General features: G+C 35.0%; 1 protein-coding gene across 14 annotated transcripts in view; it reads left to right on the plus strand.

Moving 5' to 3' along the window:
• Nucleotides 1–17,771, plus strand: part of DLG1 (discs large MAGUK scaffold protein 1) — a 270,543-nt gene that overhangs the window by 233,838 nt on the left and 18,934 nt on the right. For 6 of the 14 annotated variants that reach the window (XM_017873496.1, XM_017873494.1, XM_017873499.1 and 3 more), the window contains 4 exons: nt 869–983; nt 6,124–6,300; nt 11,119–11,185; nt 16,396–16,495. In XM_017873496.1, coding sequence (XP_017728985.1) covers nt 869–983; nt 6,124–6,300; nt 11,119–11,185; nt 16,396–16,495 — 459 coding nt within the window. Of the gene's footprint in view, nt 1–868; nt 984–6,123; nt 6,301–11,118; nt 11,186–16,395; nt 16,496–17,220; nt 17,255–17,771 lie in introns of all 14 variants that reach the window. The other 8 variants (XM_017873500.1, XM_017873502.1, XM_017873505.1 and 5 more) reach the window with 3 other exon arrangements.

Consider the following 17,771-nt stretch of genomic DNA (forward strand, 5'->3'; position numbering starts at 1 on the left):
TGCTTACTCTTACTCTGTCATCTTAACCTATACAAACTCCCAGAGAAGTTGTTTGCTGTCAGACAGGCTTGAAACTCAGATTGGAAATGACCTAGTTGTCTGCAATTTGTTTGTTATAAATAGAGGGGAAAAAAAGATATGTGTTTATAACCATGTAACTGCAATATTTTTGAAAAAGTGCTTAAACTTTTGTTATTAATAGATTTAGTAGTTTTTAATATGTAGCTTTAAATAGTTCATTTTCAAAATCATATTTTGATATAAAATATTTTAAATAAAATATTCGTGAATGTTACTTCAGATTGCTTTTGTGTCTTTTGAATTTTGACAATTTATAAATTATAAAATGAGTTAAAATAAATTATATCACATATTTAAGGCATATTTTTCCCTTTAGTGTTGACCCTGCACAAGTTCCATATTGAAGTATGTAAAATGAACTGATCGTCTCAAGGGGAAAAAGTCAATAATCAAAGCATCTAGTGTATTAATTATTATTATAGGTTTCTTCCTTAATATAAAAATTAGAATAAATCCTGATTTTAAAATTTACACTTAAATTCAATAGTAATAAGATTACTGCTGTCTGCTGCGTGGAAATTGTCGTTTAATTGACTAAATGTGTTATAAACTTTAAAAGAGCATGTAGAAAAATTCTAACTCAGCCAATTCTAATTTATGGTACATTTAGGTTATTAATAATTTTTTTTTGAAATTTATGTGTTGGGCAAAATCTTATACATATTACTATTTTAAGGTTCTAACCACATTTAATCAGTTATAGGACAGTTTACATATTTAACATGTTATCTTCAAATAACTTATTTTTTGAAAATATATCAATTTATTTCTCTTTTTCTTCCATCAGAATACAGTCGTTTTGAAGCTAAAATACATGATTTACGGGAGCAGATGATGAATAGTAGTATTAGTTCAGGGTCAGGTTCTCTTCGAACTAGCCAGAAGCGATCCCTCTATGTCAGGTAAATTTTTTTACTTCTAATTGTGGCAACTCTTAATTAGTTATGAATGTAAATTGTTTTGTATTTTTCACTATAACTTACTTAGTTTTACCATAAGAAAATATATTACAAATCAGTGTTGTTTTTTATTATTGATTCTCTGACAGTGTGTCTTTCAAGAATTGGAATATTGTTGAATTAATAATTTTTTTAATGAAAGTTATGTTATCCTTGAGTAATAATGATATGATAAAGGAAAAAATTCTGTGGACCAGAAATTGTTTTCAGATTGATGTGTTAGTAGTGGCTACAAGGTTGATAATATCATATCTAACACTTAGATTTAACCTATATCCTTTTCTAATATATTTTCCATTCAAGTAACATTTAATTACCTTGGCAATTTCCATAGTAGCAAAGGAAGCATATGTAAATTATAACTTAAAATGTGAGTAGCCTCAGTAAATAATGCATATTCGGAAAATTTGTACGTGCATTTTTTTTTAAACACTTGGGAGAAGGCAAATATGTTATTTTCCTATAATATAAAGGTTAAATGGCAACATAGGTCTAATAAATAGGTGATATTAGTATATAAACTGGGGTTTTTTTTTTCCATTTCTTTGGCTTATAAGACTTAAAACAGAAATCCGAATTTATTTGTATTCTGTATACTTCTGGTAGAACTTTAACTGATGACTTTATTATACATTGTTGTAACATTAGCACTGTAAGTAATCTGAACCATTCTTTATAAATGATCATCTCAGTCCTCCTGATTCTGTTGGGGGACCTATTCCTAATATGTTTCATTTATCCTTCTGGTGAGAGAGAGATGTTACATATATAAACATGTATCCTATACACATGTATATCTATACACACAAACAGGTACTCTATGCTTGTTTACATATGATATGACTTACTGTCTTCACATAATCTTACTCTGATACATCATGAAAAGAAACTTTTCTCATTTTCTTCTTTCTATTCCTTTTGTCTTTTGCTGTAAGTTCTTTGCTACTTATAACCCTGCCAATGATGTGGGAATCTTAAATCATCAGATTTTTTTTCTCCCTTCGCCAATTCTAACAATACTCATTAAACTCTTGTGTTCCAAATTTATTAAAAGTATATTATATATACAGATACATCGAAAATGGAAGAACATGGATTTTTCTAGTCTCTTTTTTACATTTTCTTTTTTTTTTTTTTTTTTTTGCTTATCTACATTTCCTAATTTTAGTATAATTAATAGGTGTTGCCTTTTGTTTGTACTTGATTAAATATTTACAAAGGCATAAAAATCACGACATAATAGTTTTATTTATTTTCGGTACATTTAGTCAGTCATCTTCACTTTTTATCATTTTTAGAGAAGTAATGCTCTCTTTTCTTTCTTTCTTTTCTAAGACAGGGTCTCACTTTGCACCCAGGCTGGAGTGCAGTGGCACGATCTCAGCTCACTGTAGCCTCAACCTCCCGGGTTCAAGCGATCCTCCTGCCTCAGCCCCCCAAGTAGCTGGGACTGTAGGCACGTGCCACCATACCCGGCTAATTTTTGTGTTTTTAGTAGAGATGGGATTTCACCATGTTGGCCAGGCTGGTCTCGAACTCCTGACCTCAAGGGCCTCACCCACCTTGGCCTCCCAAAGTGCTGGGATTATAGGCGTGGACCACTGTACCCAGCTTCTGTTTTTTAAAATCATATATTATCAAAAGACTTACAATGAAAAATAACTGTCACTTGCACCAGCCCCTAGTTTCATTCTCCAGGAACAAGCATCCTCCATTTTCCTAGCAAACTTCCTTCACCTCCTTACTTCTAAATATGAAGCCTTCACCTCTGTATTTCTAAATAACATGCATATACTGCTATCTTCTATTTTACCAGTTTTGTATATTAGTCTTAAAACCATGGTAGATGAGAACTTTTCTCTGTAGTACCAAACCACTCATTCAGTCTCATCACCATCACCCAAACATAGCTATCTCTGTTAATAAAACTAATAGTGTTTAGAGTCATGTGACTATGTAATAGCTGTCATGACTCAGTCAAGTAGAACCCTATGAGCTGCCTCCTTTCTTCTGCACCCCTTCGTTTTTCCTCAGCTTAATAATTGTCTTGCATTTTATTTGATCAATTTTTCATATACTTACTACTAACTATCTTTCTGTATCTTCCAGTAACCACTGTAGAGCTTTTCACATTACAAAAACATAGTCACATACGGTCTGATAGTTCAGGTTTTTCCCATCTTTATGCTCCAGTCTAGACTAGTTCCTCTGTAAACTTGCTGTATAGCTCTCAGCTGGGACTTCCCACTGCCATTATTCTGTTCCCTTTGACTGTCTACCATGTCACATGTTTCCTAGATGCCATGTTTTCTTCTTTCTCAATTAATCTTCCTAGAGCACATCCTCCAGTAAATTCCTGCGAAAAGATGTGTGGGAGGTACCTTTTGAGTCTTAGCATGTCCGAAATGACCTTATTTTGCCTTCTCCCCAATAGAGAATTTGGAATGTTGGGGGAGGGAATGATATCCTGTTTTATTTTCCAGGACCTCGTTCATCTTCCATTTCTTTCGTGGACATAATCTCATGTGTCTGAGATTTTCTTCTGCTTTTTGTATTCTTTGCTTTCTCTGTATTCCTTATTTCTAGCTATCCTATTTTCTTGGGGGTTTTTTCTTTAGTGTTTTATATAAGGCATTCTTCAGATAGCCAGTGTTCCTTTCATTGTTTTCCATTCTTATGAATAGAGAAATGAAGATAATGGATTTAACTAGAAGACAATGGGGTAAAGGGAGGAATAAATTGGCTCTTACATTTCCTCTGCTGTCCCACTTCATTCTGTTCTTTGGTATAATTAAATATCTCTAGAGAAGAATCCCTGTCTCCTGCCAATAGTATAAACCAAGTTGCTAGAATTTCATTTTCATCCATGTCAGTCCAGCCATATTCCCCTTCTTCACCAAGTTTCAGAGTATACAGCTCCTCAAATTCAATTTCTCTGGAGACTAAACCTCTAGTCTTCTGTGGGTTTGGGGAATGGGAAAAGGAACTTTGGTGGGGGTGGTCTAAGTGCTACATACAGTGTTTCTACCTTCTGTTTTTAGTACAGTAACTTATCCCTGCCTACCTTGGTACTACTGTACACTTCTAATTTATGACCATCTCCAGGATTCTTGTGGAATAAAACTTGTTTCTATAACCCTCTCTGCTGACACTCCATTTATAGCTTCTTTCATTCTGTTAAATTTAATTAGCATCATCCAAAAATGTGTTAAAATCTCTCTTCCCCTGTTTTCGTCTCTCTTTTGTATTTTTCTTATTGTCATTTTAATGAGTCAGGATGGAAAAGAAATAGACGCAGTCTGCTATAGGTAATCAGAAGCCTTGTGGTTCTTTTTGAGATGGGGTCTTGCTCTGTTGGCCAAGCTTGTCTTGGACTCCTGGGCTTAAGGGATCCTCACACCTTAACGTCACAAGTAGCTGGGACTGCAGGCACACACCACCACACCTGAGTCTTGTGGGGTTTTTTAGTCAATGTATTTTTAATTTCAAAAGCCAAAAAAAAAAAAAAGGCTACAAAAAATTACCTACAGTAACCTCTTTATAAAGCTCTGAAACAAGCAAAACATACATTATGTTGTTTAGTCACTCACATGTTATATGATCAAACCAACCAAAAAAGAGTGAGTCAAAGAAACAAACATATGAAGAATGATAGTTATATCTAATAGTGGGGAACTCTTGCTCCAGGGGAATCAGGACAGAGGGAGTATGTGCAGGTGAATGTGAATTACTGATGAAGGTTTCATGTGTAGTCTTAGCTTGGATAGTAGGTGAACAGATGTTCATTGCACTCTTATGATTAATAACTCACATGTATTCCATGGGCTTCTTTTTTTATGAATCAAATATACTAAAAGAGAATGTTAAACTGCTAACATAAGTAGAGATTATGGGTGATTTCTTTTCCTTTGTTGTTCAATAATACAGTTAGATTTTGTGATTCAAAAGGTGAATTTTTATAATAATGTAGGAAGTTAATATTTTCCTTTTCTGAATGTCTTGACATTTGTACTACCTCTTAAGGCACTTTATTTTCTATTTTATATTATGCTTATTTGTCCCTTTATCTTCTCTATGTTTGAAAGTGTGTTTAAGTGAGCCTTCCTACTTACGATTCCCCCTGCTTCCCTAACACCTTTAGCCCCACGAAAAGACTTGAAAGAACTCATTTGAAAAACCATTAACTACTAGTTTATTTATGTAGCTGTCAAGTAATTCCACCCCTCTTGAGTTTTACTTGAAGAGATAGGTTCTTAAATGTTGGGTAGTGTGAAAAAGATTATGATTTTCATCCTAATTTCCAGTTGCCAAATTAGAACAAAAGAATGAATAAATTATATTATAAATGTAATTGCTGTGATCCTTTCTTTCTTACACTCTTGAGAGAGCTTATTTGGACTTAAGAATTTGATTTATCTAAATATTGTACATAATCAAGTGATAGGACACAATGTTTTCTTCTTGTCAAATTTTAAAATATTCTTAACTTTGCAATTACCGTATTAAATTATTACTTTTTCCAAAATATTTGGCAGCTGATGAAGTCATCTGTAATTAATGTTCATCATTGTTACTGACTCTGAAAACCCCATCAACTCTAGTATTGTGAACAAATGGAAGGAGTAATTAACTGGCAGAAGAATCACTATGTTGATCTAGTCTTACAGTCCACAACTAATAAATCTAATTTATCAGGGAATTTGTTTTCCTACATGTATCTAATGAAAGTAAAGAGAAGAATGTATCTTAATAATTTTTGTTTAGTAATTTCAAACTCTCTGGATTGGTCTTTATTTTAGAATTCAATATAGCTTGCCATTGGATTACAAGCCAAGAGCGTTTTTAGAATTTTTCTTGTGATATTGAAAGACACAGATAATACAATACAGTATTTTCATAACAAGTTGATTTTGCTGTTTCTTTTTTGTCTCGTCTTATATGTAGTGCAGAACTGAACGGGGTGTCATTTGGCCTGCTATGATATATTTATTTATCCAAATTAAATATACTTTCAGAACCCCATGATATGTTGATTAATATCGTTATAACAAGTAATTATGGACTTTTTTTCTTCTGACTCTAGAGCCCTTTTTGATTATGACAAGACTAAAGACAGTGGCCTTCCCAGTCAGGGATTGAACTTCAAATTTGGAGATATCCTCCATGTTATTAATGCTTCTGATGATGAATGGTGGCAAGCCAGGCAGGTCACACCAGATGGGGAGAGTGATGAGGTTGGAGTGATTCCCAGTAAACGCAGGTATGTCTGTTTCTTACCGCTTGAATGTGGGGCAACATAAATAATTGATGTTCTTTTAAATTTCTTTTAATTTTTGACAACATGGATAGTCCTGGAGTGCATTATGCTCATTGAAAAAAGCCAGACACAGAAAGACAAAATTGTATGATCACATTTTATGTGAAATCTAAAGTAGTCGAAGTCATACAGAGAAGAATGGTGGTTACCAGGGATTAGGAGGATGGGGAACTGAGGAGATACAAAGTTTCCATGATACAAAATGAGTGAGTTCTGGACCTCTAATATGTAAGCATGGCGACTATAGGTAATAGTACTGTACTTGAAATTTGCTAAGAGGGTCGGTCCTAGGTGTTCTCACCACCCAAAAAAAAGGTAACCAGGTGAGGTAATGGATGTGTTAATTAGATTGACTGTAGTGATTATTTCACAGTGTGTGTGTATGTGTGTGTGTATACACACATAAAATCATTAAGTTGTGCAACTTAAATATATACAATTAGGCCAGGTGCAGTGGCTCATGGCTGTAATCCCAGCACTTTGGGAGGCTGAGGCAGGTGGATCACTTGAGGTCAGGAGTCAAGATGAGCCTCACCAACGTGGTAAAACCCTGTCTCTACTAAAAATACAAAAATTACCTGGGCATGGAGGCGCATGCCTGTAGTCCCAGCTACTCAGGAGGCTTAGGCAGGAGAATTGCTTGAACTTGGGAGGCCAAGGTTGCAGTGACCTGAGATTGCACCACTGTACTCCAGCCTGGGAGACAGAGCGAGACTCTGTCTAAAAAGAGACAGAGCGAGACTCTGTATATATATATACACACACACATGCACAATTAAAAATAATCACCAGAACAGCTGAAAAAATAAATTTCTTTTACTAAAATGATTTTATGCTGTTTTTTATATTGTGTTTCACAGCCATTTAATTTTATTCAAATGGATTTGTAACCATTGACATAACTAGAAAATATGGGCCAAGCACAATGGCTCACACCTGTAATCCCAACACTTTGGGAGGCCGAGGTGGGTGGATCACAAGGTCAGGAGTTCAAGACGAGCTTGGCCAAGAGACCAGCCTGGCCAATATGGTGAAACCCTGTCTCTACTAAAAATACAAAAATTAGCTTGGTGTGGTGGCGGGCACCTGTAGTCCCAGCTCCTTGGGAGGCTGAGGCAGGAGAATTGCTTGAACCCAGGAGGCAGAGGTTGCAGTGAGCCAAAATCGCACCATTGCACTCCAGCCTGGGCAACAGAGCAAGACTCCGACTCAAAAAAAAAAAAAAAAAAAGCAAGTGATGCTTGCTGCCAAGTAGAAATTTATCTAAAGCTACTAGTTGCTGAAAACAAAATAAGTATATATTAAGTCAATGTGCCATTTAGCTATACCAGTGAGGAGAAAACTGAAAGTGTTGTGGTTGATGTAGATAGCTAAGAGGACCTAAATTTTTTGTTTTTGGTGTCATGAATTTCTTCCTTCATGCCAAAATTTTTGGAAATACCTGGTAATACGCTTCACTTTTCTTTTTCCTTGCTTGAATTACATGTATTGGTGCAGTACACTGGTCTTTTCTCTTTGCTTTTAATGATTATATATAGGTAGGTAGGTAGATTGAGTGATTTTGTTAAGAGACAGGGTCTTGCTCTGTCACCCAGGCTGAGTGCAGTGATGTGATCATAGCTCACTGAACCTCAGACTCCTAGGCTCAAGCTGTCGCCCACCTCAGCTAGTAGCTGGGACTACAGGCGCACATCACTGCACTCAGCTTAGCTTTTTGTTTTTGTTTTTTTGTGGAGATGGGTTCTAGCTATGTTGCCCAGGCAAGTGTTAAACTCCTGGCCTCAAGCGATTTTCTCACCCTAGCCTCCCACAGCTTTGGGATGACAGGTGTGAGCCACTGCACCTAGCGCAATTGATTCGTTTTAGTGATTCATGGGTGCATACTCAGCATATAGCAAAAGTAGTTAAGTACAGGCCCTCTTTGCAAAGGATGGTCCCAGCTTAGAGGACCCCTTCTAAGGCCTATGATGTGCTGTTGAATGTCTCTACTTTTGTGGGGAGAGTATTAAAATGTCATTTCAGAACTCCTCCAAGATAGCTTATTTATGAGGTCTGCTTAATCCAAATCATTGTCTAGAAGTTCTTTTTTTTTTTTTTTTTTTTTGAGACGGAGTCTCGCTATGTCACCCAGGCTGGAGTGCAGTGGCCCGATCTCAGCTCACTGCAAGCTCCGCCTCCCGGGTTTACGCCATTCTCCTGCCTCAGCCTCCCGAGTAGCTGGGACTACAGGCGCCCGCCACCTCGCCCAGCTAGTTTTGTGTATTTTTTAGTGGTGACGGGGTTTCACTGTATTAGCCAGGATAGTCTCGATCTCCTGACCTGGTGATCTGCCCGTCTCGGCCTCCCAAAGTGCTGGGATTACAGGCTTGAGCCACCGCGCCTGGCCTAGAAGTTCTTCAGGAGCTTTTTAAAGTAGTAAGATAGCCACCAAAAATAGTTAGAGATAATAAAAAAATGTTTATTATAACTAGTTAATTCATTTTAAGTCAAGATTATGCTGTAATAAACTTATCCTTTTCTTATTAGTCAGATTTATACCTATTTTGTAACTATTTCTAGACCTTATTAAATATTAATTTACCTGTTTGTAGAAGCTTAAAAATAGTAGTATTAAATTATAATCAAGATTTATAATTATGATTTTGGGGCTTATAACTGCTGTGGCTATATCCATATATTTAGCATGATCCAACTATTTGGCTAGATCTTACAGTTGATGGCAAATCCTCTTTTAGCAGTGCAGCAATCAGCATAACTTTTTTCCAGAAATAGAACATAGTCTGCTTTAAATTCGGAAATGCTTCCTCTATGCCTTGTTGAGTCAGTAGAAATCTTACATCTTAAATATCAAGGTCAGAGCTCCTAAAAATTGTCTTAGTTCTTGGAGTCTCATACCTTGCAAAGGCTTCCTGTGCCTACACCCAGTAATAAACACTGTTGGCTTCATTGGAGAGACTTTTGTTTTCATTTTGTACAAAAATTCTGTAAGGTTATGTTTTAAAGCAAGAAATAATGTAAGAAAGATGTCTTGAGACCTCTGCCAATTTCCAAATTCATGAGTAGCATTGCAGAATATAATCTTACTCCCGTGAAATACAGTAAGAAACCACAACTAATTATGCCATTTGGTTCTTGAATGTATTCAAAACTTACCTTTTCTTAAATAGAACTATGTCTTTCTTAGACCTCTTCTAAAATAACATAGGAATTGTAATTCCTACAATTCTTGGCTTTCTTTCAGGAATAATATTTACAAATATAGACAATTTAAGTTGCTGAGCTGTGTATTAAAGAAGATAATGATTAGAAAACAAAGTTGAGTTGTAAATGCTCACCCACTAAATGCTAGTTTTGTGGTGCTGTTAATAAGTACTTAGGCAAGATTATAAATTATTCAGGTCATGTAGCCTCAGAATTGTTCTTGAATAGTAAAAATCATGAGTTTTAATTTTTTTTGTTTGTGGTGGGGACGGAGTCTTGCTGTGTCGCCCAGGCTAGAGTGCAGTGGCACGCAATCTTGGCTCACTGCAACCTCCACTTCCTGGATTCAAGTGATCCTCCTGCCTCAGCCTCCCAAGTAGCTGGGATTACAGGCACCCACCACAGTGCCTGGCTAATTTTTGTATTTTTAGTAGAGACAGGGTTTCACCATGTTGGCCAGGCTGGTCTTGAACTCCTCACCTTGTGATCCACCCGCCTCAGCCTCCCAAAGTGCTGCGATTACAGGCATGAGCCACCGCTCCTGGACTTAAATTTACAACTTAAATTCATGAATGCTAAGGTCCTGCTGTACCCATAGTAAAACTAAATAGAGAGATAATAAGGAAAAAATAAAATACATTTATTCATAGGCTTGTTTTGGTAGGCTTTTCTGTTATACACTAACATAATTGCTGTGTTGAAATTGGAAAATTTATGAAAGCTTAATTTACATGAAATAGTACAAGATTTACATTAGTGTTGCAATCTACATAAAAATTTGTCTCATTGTAGTTTTATTTGCTTGCTTATTTTGAATAGGTAAAGTTCAGAATTTAAAAGATGTGAAAGCTTTATAGGCTCTCTCTCACAACACCCATTTTACCTCCATAGGGGTAAAGATTTAACAGTTCTTATGTATCTTTCCAAAAGTACTTTAAAACTCTTACTTTAATAACTGTGACTGGTTATTTATATATTTACATACACACACACATATGTATCATTAGAATTAAGCTTAATTTTTAAATATCCCACCTTTTATTATTAAAAGTTTCAGAGCTATAGAAAAGTACAAAAAAAGGCAATATACAATGAACATCCACATATCCTTCTCCCACTTTCACCAATTTTAACATTTTGCCACATTTGCTTTCTCTTTCTCAAGCTTAATTTTTAGCGTATGTGCTTCATGCTAAGCTAATACTTAAAAATAAACAAAACTTGGAAAATTGTTAAACTCAGAAATGGTGCCTCATACTTTCATATAATTTTGTAACTGAGTATACATATAAAAGTATACACATCTGGACTGTGTATTGATACTCCTACACCTATGTACTGTGTATTGATAGGTCATAGCATCAGGTTTTGTTTCATAATAAAATGAGCCCTTTGTTTCATTTTTCAGCAATTCCAATTTGAGGATGCAAACCTAAATGGCTCCTAAAGGTTTTACAATATAAAAATGCCCATTATAGAGATATCAATTCTGGTTATTTCTAGTAAGACCCCTAGATATGTTTGTTTTACTTAAAAAAAAAAAATTCTGTACTTTGACAGAGTTGAGAAGAAAGAGCGAGCCCGATTAAAAACAGTGAAATTCAATTCTAAAACGAGAGATAAAGGGGTGAGTATTTGAAATCTCTACATGTTCGTCATTCCTGTTTGAGCTACATTGTTAAAATGAAAAGGATTTTGCTATAGGAATCAATCATGATCAGTTCTTGCCATGGTGCTTTACAATGGTAGATACTTAAGTAAGCATTTGTTAAATTAAAGCAACCATTTCACAGACCCTTCCAAATTATCAAAACTATCATTCAATATATTATTAGCGACATACTTTTGGTCAAGCTTATTTTTATAAATGAAATGTATTTGACCTTCATTCAACTTCCAGTTAGAAATTTGTGTTACTAGGCCGGGCATGGTGGCTCACGCCTGTAATCCCAGCACTTTGGGAGGCCAAGTCAGGCAGATCACCTGAGGTTAGGAGTTCGAGACCAACCTGGCCAACATGGCAAAACCAAAAATACAAAAATTTGCCAGTCGTGGTGGCGGGTATCTGTAATCCCAGCTACTCTGGAGGCTGAGGCACAAGAATCACTTGAACCCGGGAGGCAGAGCTTGCATTGAGCCAAGATCACACCACTGCGCTCCAGCCTAGGCAACAGAGTGAGACTCTGTCTCAAAAAAGTAAAAGAAATTTGTGTTACTAGTGTTAATCATGGCAGGTAATTTAATAATGACCCTGCTAAGAAAATAGGCATTTCAGAAATGCTAAGTCATAATCTTAAGTTTACAAGTTGTTGCAAGCAAATTTTTGGAAATTTTTTTGTTCTTTCCCCACATTATTCCTGCTTTAATTTCTTAAGAGAATCCATGTTTTAAATGTTGGAATCAATATGAAATTTTATTTGGCAGAAACAAAGTGCTAGTCATGAGGAGAAGTTTGTAGATGATCAAGAAAATATCCATTAGCCAGGCTTGGTGGCACATGCCTATAGTCCCAGCTATTTGGGAGGCTGAGGCAAGATAATTGCTTGAGCACCAGAGGTCAAAGCTGCAATGAGCCATAATTGCGCCTCTGCACTCCAGCCTGGGCAGCAGAGGGAGATCCTGTCAAAAAAAAAAAGAAAAAAAAAATATATCAAGGCTAGGCAAGGCGGCTTACTCCTGTAACCCAGCACTTTAGGAGTCCAGGGTGGGAGGATCACTTGAGCCCAGGAGTTCAGTACCAGCCTGGGCAACACAGTGAGACCCAATCTCTGGAAAAAAAAAAAATGTAAAAAATTAGCCAGGCGTGAAGGCTTGCACCTGTAGTCCCAGCTGCTCCCGTGGCTGAAGTGGAAGGATTGCTTAAGCCCAGGACGTCCAGCCTGTAGTGAGCCATGATCATGCCACTGCTCTCCAGCCTGGGTGACACAGTGAGACCCTGTCTCAAAAAAAAAAAAAAAAGAAAAGAAATATATCACTTCTTTCATAATATATTTTAGAAATGTATTTATTTTTCCTTCACTTTAAGTCCTGCTTGCATCTAAATATTTGGGCTGTCAATAGATGAGAAAGATGGTACAGGCTTCCTCCCATATTATGGATGTAATTCTTAATAATCCTGAACTCACTGCAGTGGAATATTCTAACAGTAAGCCTGGAGACCAAACTGAATACATGTTATGTAAATACCATTTATAGCAATGTTTTATGTTTGGGGTTTTTTTTTTAATACTAAACAAGATTTTTTAATAAAAATTTTGATAATACTTGAAATGAATGTGGAATGTTAACTGAGCAAATAAATTTACTCTCTGAACATCTCTGGTATCACTAAGCACTCAGACTTAAAGCTTTAAAATTTAAAAGATGAGAAATATCTTTGGTTCAAGAAGTTAAATCTGAGAAAATTGTATGTTACATTCAGTTTTTTAGAAATGGTAAATTCCTTTAAAATTTACTTGTAGCTTTCAGAAAAATACCAAATTATATAGTGTGATCTGAAGTAATATTAAAATAGAAATTTGTATTAGAGGAAAAATCCCAGGTAAATGCTCAGGATTTGAAAAATGTGAAATTTTCTGTGCTTGTTTTANGAATGTGGAATGTTAACTGAGCAAATAAATTTACTCTCTGAACATCTCTGGTATCACTAAGCACTCAGACTTAAAGCTTTAAAATTTAAAAGATGAGAAATATCTTTGGTTCAAGAAGTTAAATCTGAGAAAATTGTATGTTACATTCAGTTTTTTAGAAATGGTAAATTCCTTTAAAATTTACTTGTAGCTTTCAGAAAATACCAAATTATATAGTGTGATCTGAAGTAATATTAAAATAGAAATTTGTATTAGAGGAAAATCCCAGGTAAATGCTCAGGATTTGAAAATGTGAAATTTTCTGTGCTTGTTTTATGTGTATCTTTAAAATGATTTTACACCATCAATAAATTGAAAAGGTTGCATGTTGTAACTTTTCTTTCATACTGTAAGAAGTTAACTGAATTAACGACGTGTTTAAATCTTAGTCTTGTTTGTTGACTGTAACCAACTTTATACAGAGTCCCTGTGTTCTAACACAGCACCAAAACTATGCATGATACTGAGTGGGGTAAAAATACGCTTGCCATTGATCAGAACTGCATTTCTTTCTATAATACCATCTCCTCCTCCTCCTCCTCCTCCTTTCCTTACATAGTGATTATGGACTTTATTTTTACTACAGACTTACAGCATTTTAGTTTCTCACTAACATGTCTAACATCCATTTGGCTATTTTGAAATACTACATGTGGAAATTATGTATGTAGATATTTAATATATGTATCATGAATTTATGATATTTTATCAATTCTTATATTACACTGTCTCTCTTACAATATAGCATTAATGACAGTAAGTATTAAATGTAGTACTTTTGATTGAAAATACAGAGAAACTGGAGGTAGCAAGTCTTCAGTTTTGTGTTTTCCCTACACATTTTTGTCTTGGTTGCTTGTGCTATTTTTTTCACCTTTAATAAGTTCTTCACCAGGAGGATATTAAATGTGATACAATTAATACATTTCTTAACTAACAAGCATTTCTCTCTGTCCTATATTATGATATCTTTATGATATCTCATTTTGGCTAACTGCAAAGATAATAAGAATCAGACATTTTAAACTTCATGTTTCTTTTGGTTGTTTGCTGTGAAACTGACTCTGACCACTATAGATGCAGTAAGAGGGATGAATACACTTTTATGAAAAACACATCAGTTGTATCAGATAAAAAAATTATTGCTAAATTCAAAACCATTGAGTCTTATGAACGAAAAGATTAAGTTTTTCCCTAAATTAGATTACCATAATTTTTTCTGCTAAAACACTTTCTCCTCTTTCTCCTTTCTAAAATTTGGATTTGAACAAAGATTTTTATTCAAATAATGCTACTTGACAGTTTATAAAATAGTTACCAGCCCAGATTTCCCCACAATACTTTTCTGTTGATTGAATTTTAACTTCTACTTAGAGTTCTTTTTTATCTAGTTCCTTTTATCTAAGTTCTTTTTTATCTAGTTCCTCAGAGCCTTCAAACTTTAAGATTGATTTCAAGACAGTCTGCTTGGCTAATGAACTGTGAACTTATTAATCCTGAATTAATTATATGAAAAGGTAAAATGAAAGTTTAACCTTGTTTTATAAAGATCTTTATCAGAATAAGTCTTCTCAAGTCATAGAATTTGAGCTAAAAGTCACTTTAATCTACTTCATTTTTTTTTTTTTTTTTAATTTAAAGAAAAGTTCTCACTCTGTCACCCAGGTTGGAATGCAATGGTGTGATCATAGCTCATTGTAGCCTCAAACTCCTGGGTTCAAGCGATCCTCCTGCCTCAGTCTTCTAAGTAGCTGAGACTACAGTCGCACACCCCCACTCCCAGCTAATTTTTGTTGTTGTTGTTGAGATGGGATATCGCCATGTTGCCTAGGCTAGTTTTGAACTCCTGGCCTCAAGCAATCCTCCTGCCTTGGCCTGCCAAAGTGCTGGGATTACAGATGTGAGCCACCGCACCTGGCTACTTCACCCTAATCACCTGGCATCGCATGTGTAAAATAAGGGCGTGCTAAAAACACGCTGTTCTTGTCAATACGCTTCAAAATAATGAAAAATGCAGCATCTTAAAATGTTATAAACTCATAAAGATCAGAACAAAAAAATTCTATTCTTTATATTTTCTCTTCCCCTCCAAAACTAATAATTCTTAGTGTCACTGGTAGGTAAACCTGTTTCCTTCAAAACATGAACGCCTATGACAGAGAAATAACAAACGAAGCCATTTCTCTTTGATAGCCTCATCATTCTTGTGCCACATACTCTTAAATATATGAATGCACAAATGGGATATTCAAGGAAAAACTTATTTCCAACATGTGTGCAATAAGAGACATCAGATCAACTGCGCAACTCCCACATTACAATTACGTATAAACTGTTAGAATCTTAATTGCCTTGTGGCTTTGGTGGACACCAGACTTTATTCCCTATGAAGGACGTGGTGCCAATGATTGGATGTGGTTCTATGTTATTTATGTATACTTTTTTAAATAAGTAGAGTAGAACTTAAGAATAAATAAGTCAGTACTGATAGCATTCACGTTGGTCAGGAAACTTCTGACTTTTCTTGCTTGGCTAGAGATGGCATTGATAAATCTCTTGCTGGACTCTGTGTGCTTGATGGACCTTTTAGTTTTCTTCCCATTTTCTGGCCCATCAGCATTTAGTTACCTTTTATCCTCTTCCAAAAAAAAAAATTTGTTTGTTTTAAATATTCAGCATTAGCAATTTTCTCATAATCATTTTGGTTTACTTTTTAAACAATGACTTTTCTGTTAGCTCATCATAGCCAAAAAAAAGAGATAAAGGAATAACTATGGTCAGGCCAAAATAAAATGAAGATTACTTCCTAATGAATAAAACGTAATTAAGCAGCAAATAGCATTAAATATCTTTTGCTGTAGAGCACATAATACTTGGAAATTTTTCTGGAAAAATGTAGATTAGTATAAACAAATGTTAGCTTCCTTTGTACTATAGTAGTAACTGATTTGCCTTTTTTTGTCAAGTAGCATTTTTATTTTTAGGTCTAAATGAACTACGCTCTTTGAAATTCTTTAGTATTTTCAGTTGCAAGATGTTAGAATTTATTCAAAAGTAGAAATTCACTTTACATGAGATTAAAGTAAAAATCATATACAAACTGCACACTGTGGTCGTAGGAGTCAGCTTCCACAGAGCTGCTAGGCTGGGCCTTTGTGCACACAGACAGTAGACATCCCTTTGTTTTGCCCCTCCTTTTCTTCTTCAGCAGTCATTCAATGACAAGCGTAAAAAGAACCTCTTTTCCCGAAAATTCCCCTTCTACAAGAACAAGGACCAGAGTGAGCAGGAAACAAGTGATGCTGACCGTAAGTATGTGGATCCAGTGGTCAACTGAAAATAAAATGGAGAGGGACCTACTGCCCTGCAGTTGGTTGTTACCATGGAGACAGTTTCAAGAGCTGCAGCAGGTTGCTAATTGTCTTCAAGGGCAACTTAACAGATATAAATTAATTTGTATGCCTATCTTAACTTTTTCTGGCAGCTTAGGAATTCTTAATTTAAAGCAAACGTTATTTTCCAGTTATATGTTTATAATTTGAACATATAAATATGTATAAATCAATACAGTTATTTGAAGGAAAGATTTTTATGAAAAACACTTCACATTCATACATTCAAAGAATATTTTAGAGGAAGAACATGCATACATGAGAAGCTACCTGTTGATTTCTAGGTTTAACATTGTGAGTCTTTGATACTGGATTCTCTGGAATCATTCCATTTTATCCTATTTCTTCGTTATATGTAGACAATCTGGATTTTACTTTTAAAATAGCAAGAAATGGTCTAAAATTTTGCTTCTCGCCCTGAATCAGCCTTCCTGCTAGAACTTTCATTCTTTTGGTAGATTACAGTTAGCAGCTAGCTCATTTCAAAGTTCTAGAAATATGTAAAAATGCTCTGTAAGATAGATGTACCTGTAATGGTCTTGGAACTGTCTCCTACTGTAGCACCAATTTCATGCATTACTGACAACTATTTTCTTTGATTATCTTTTTATTGCTTGCTCTCTGGGGACTACCCTCTACAGGAGATCCCTGACGACATGGGATCAAAAGGCCTGAGTAAGTGATCAAAATACTCCCAAGTTATTTTTTAACCTCCATCTACAGACCTACCTTATTCAGATACGTTTGGAGATTCATGGTAGTGCCTTTCTGGCATAAGGAGGTGTATGATTTAGATTGCTTTTAGAATTTGCATGTTTATCACATGCTTGGGACTTTTATTTCTGTAATACATAACTTTTGTTTTATTTTGTTTTCACATGTCATTTGAAAATGCTCATAACTATATTTTCCTTTTGTAATTTTATGACAGTTACTTTTGCTAGGAACTTTTAAAATATAAAAACTTTTAAGATTTTGTTAAGTGTACCCTCATTATTAGAATGTAGAAATATGCTTCCTTGGAGTTTTATGTTCCCCCTTTTTTTATGTTAAAATAATCTAAAATTATTTTGATTATGTGTTAGTAAAGCATTGCTATAATATAAAAACATAAAACACAATAGAATACTATGCAAGTAGCAGTTTATTGAGGGGATAAGTTGTGTATCTCTTTTTTTTTTTTTTTTTTTTT

Source organism: Rhinopithecus bieti, unplaced genomic scaffold, assembly GCF_001698545.2.
Source record: "Rhinopithecus bieti isolate Rb0 unplaced genomic scaffold, ASM169854v2 scaffold_5626, whole genome shotgun sequence".
NCBI classification, from domain to species: domain Eukaryota; kingdom Metazoa; phylum Chordata; class Mammalia; order Primates; family Cercopithecidae; genus Rhinopithecus; species Rhinopithecus bieti.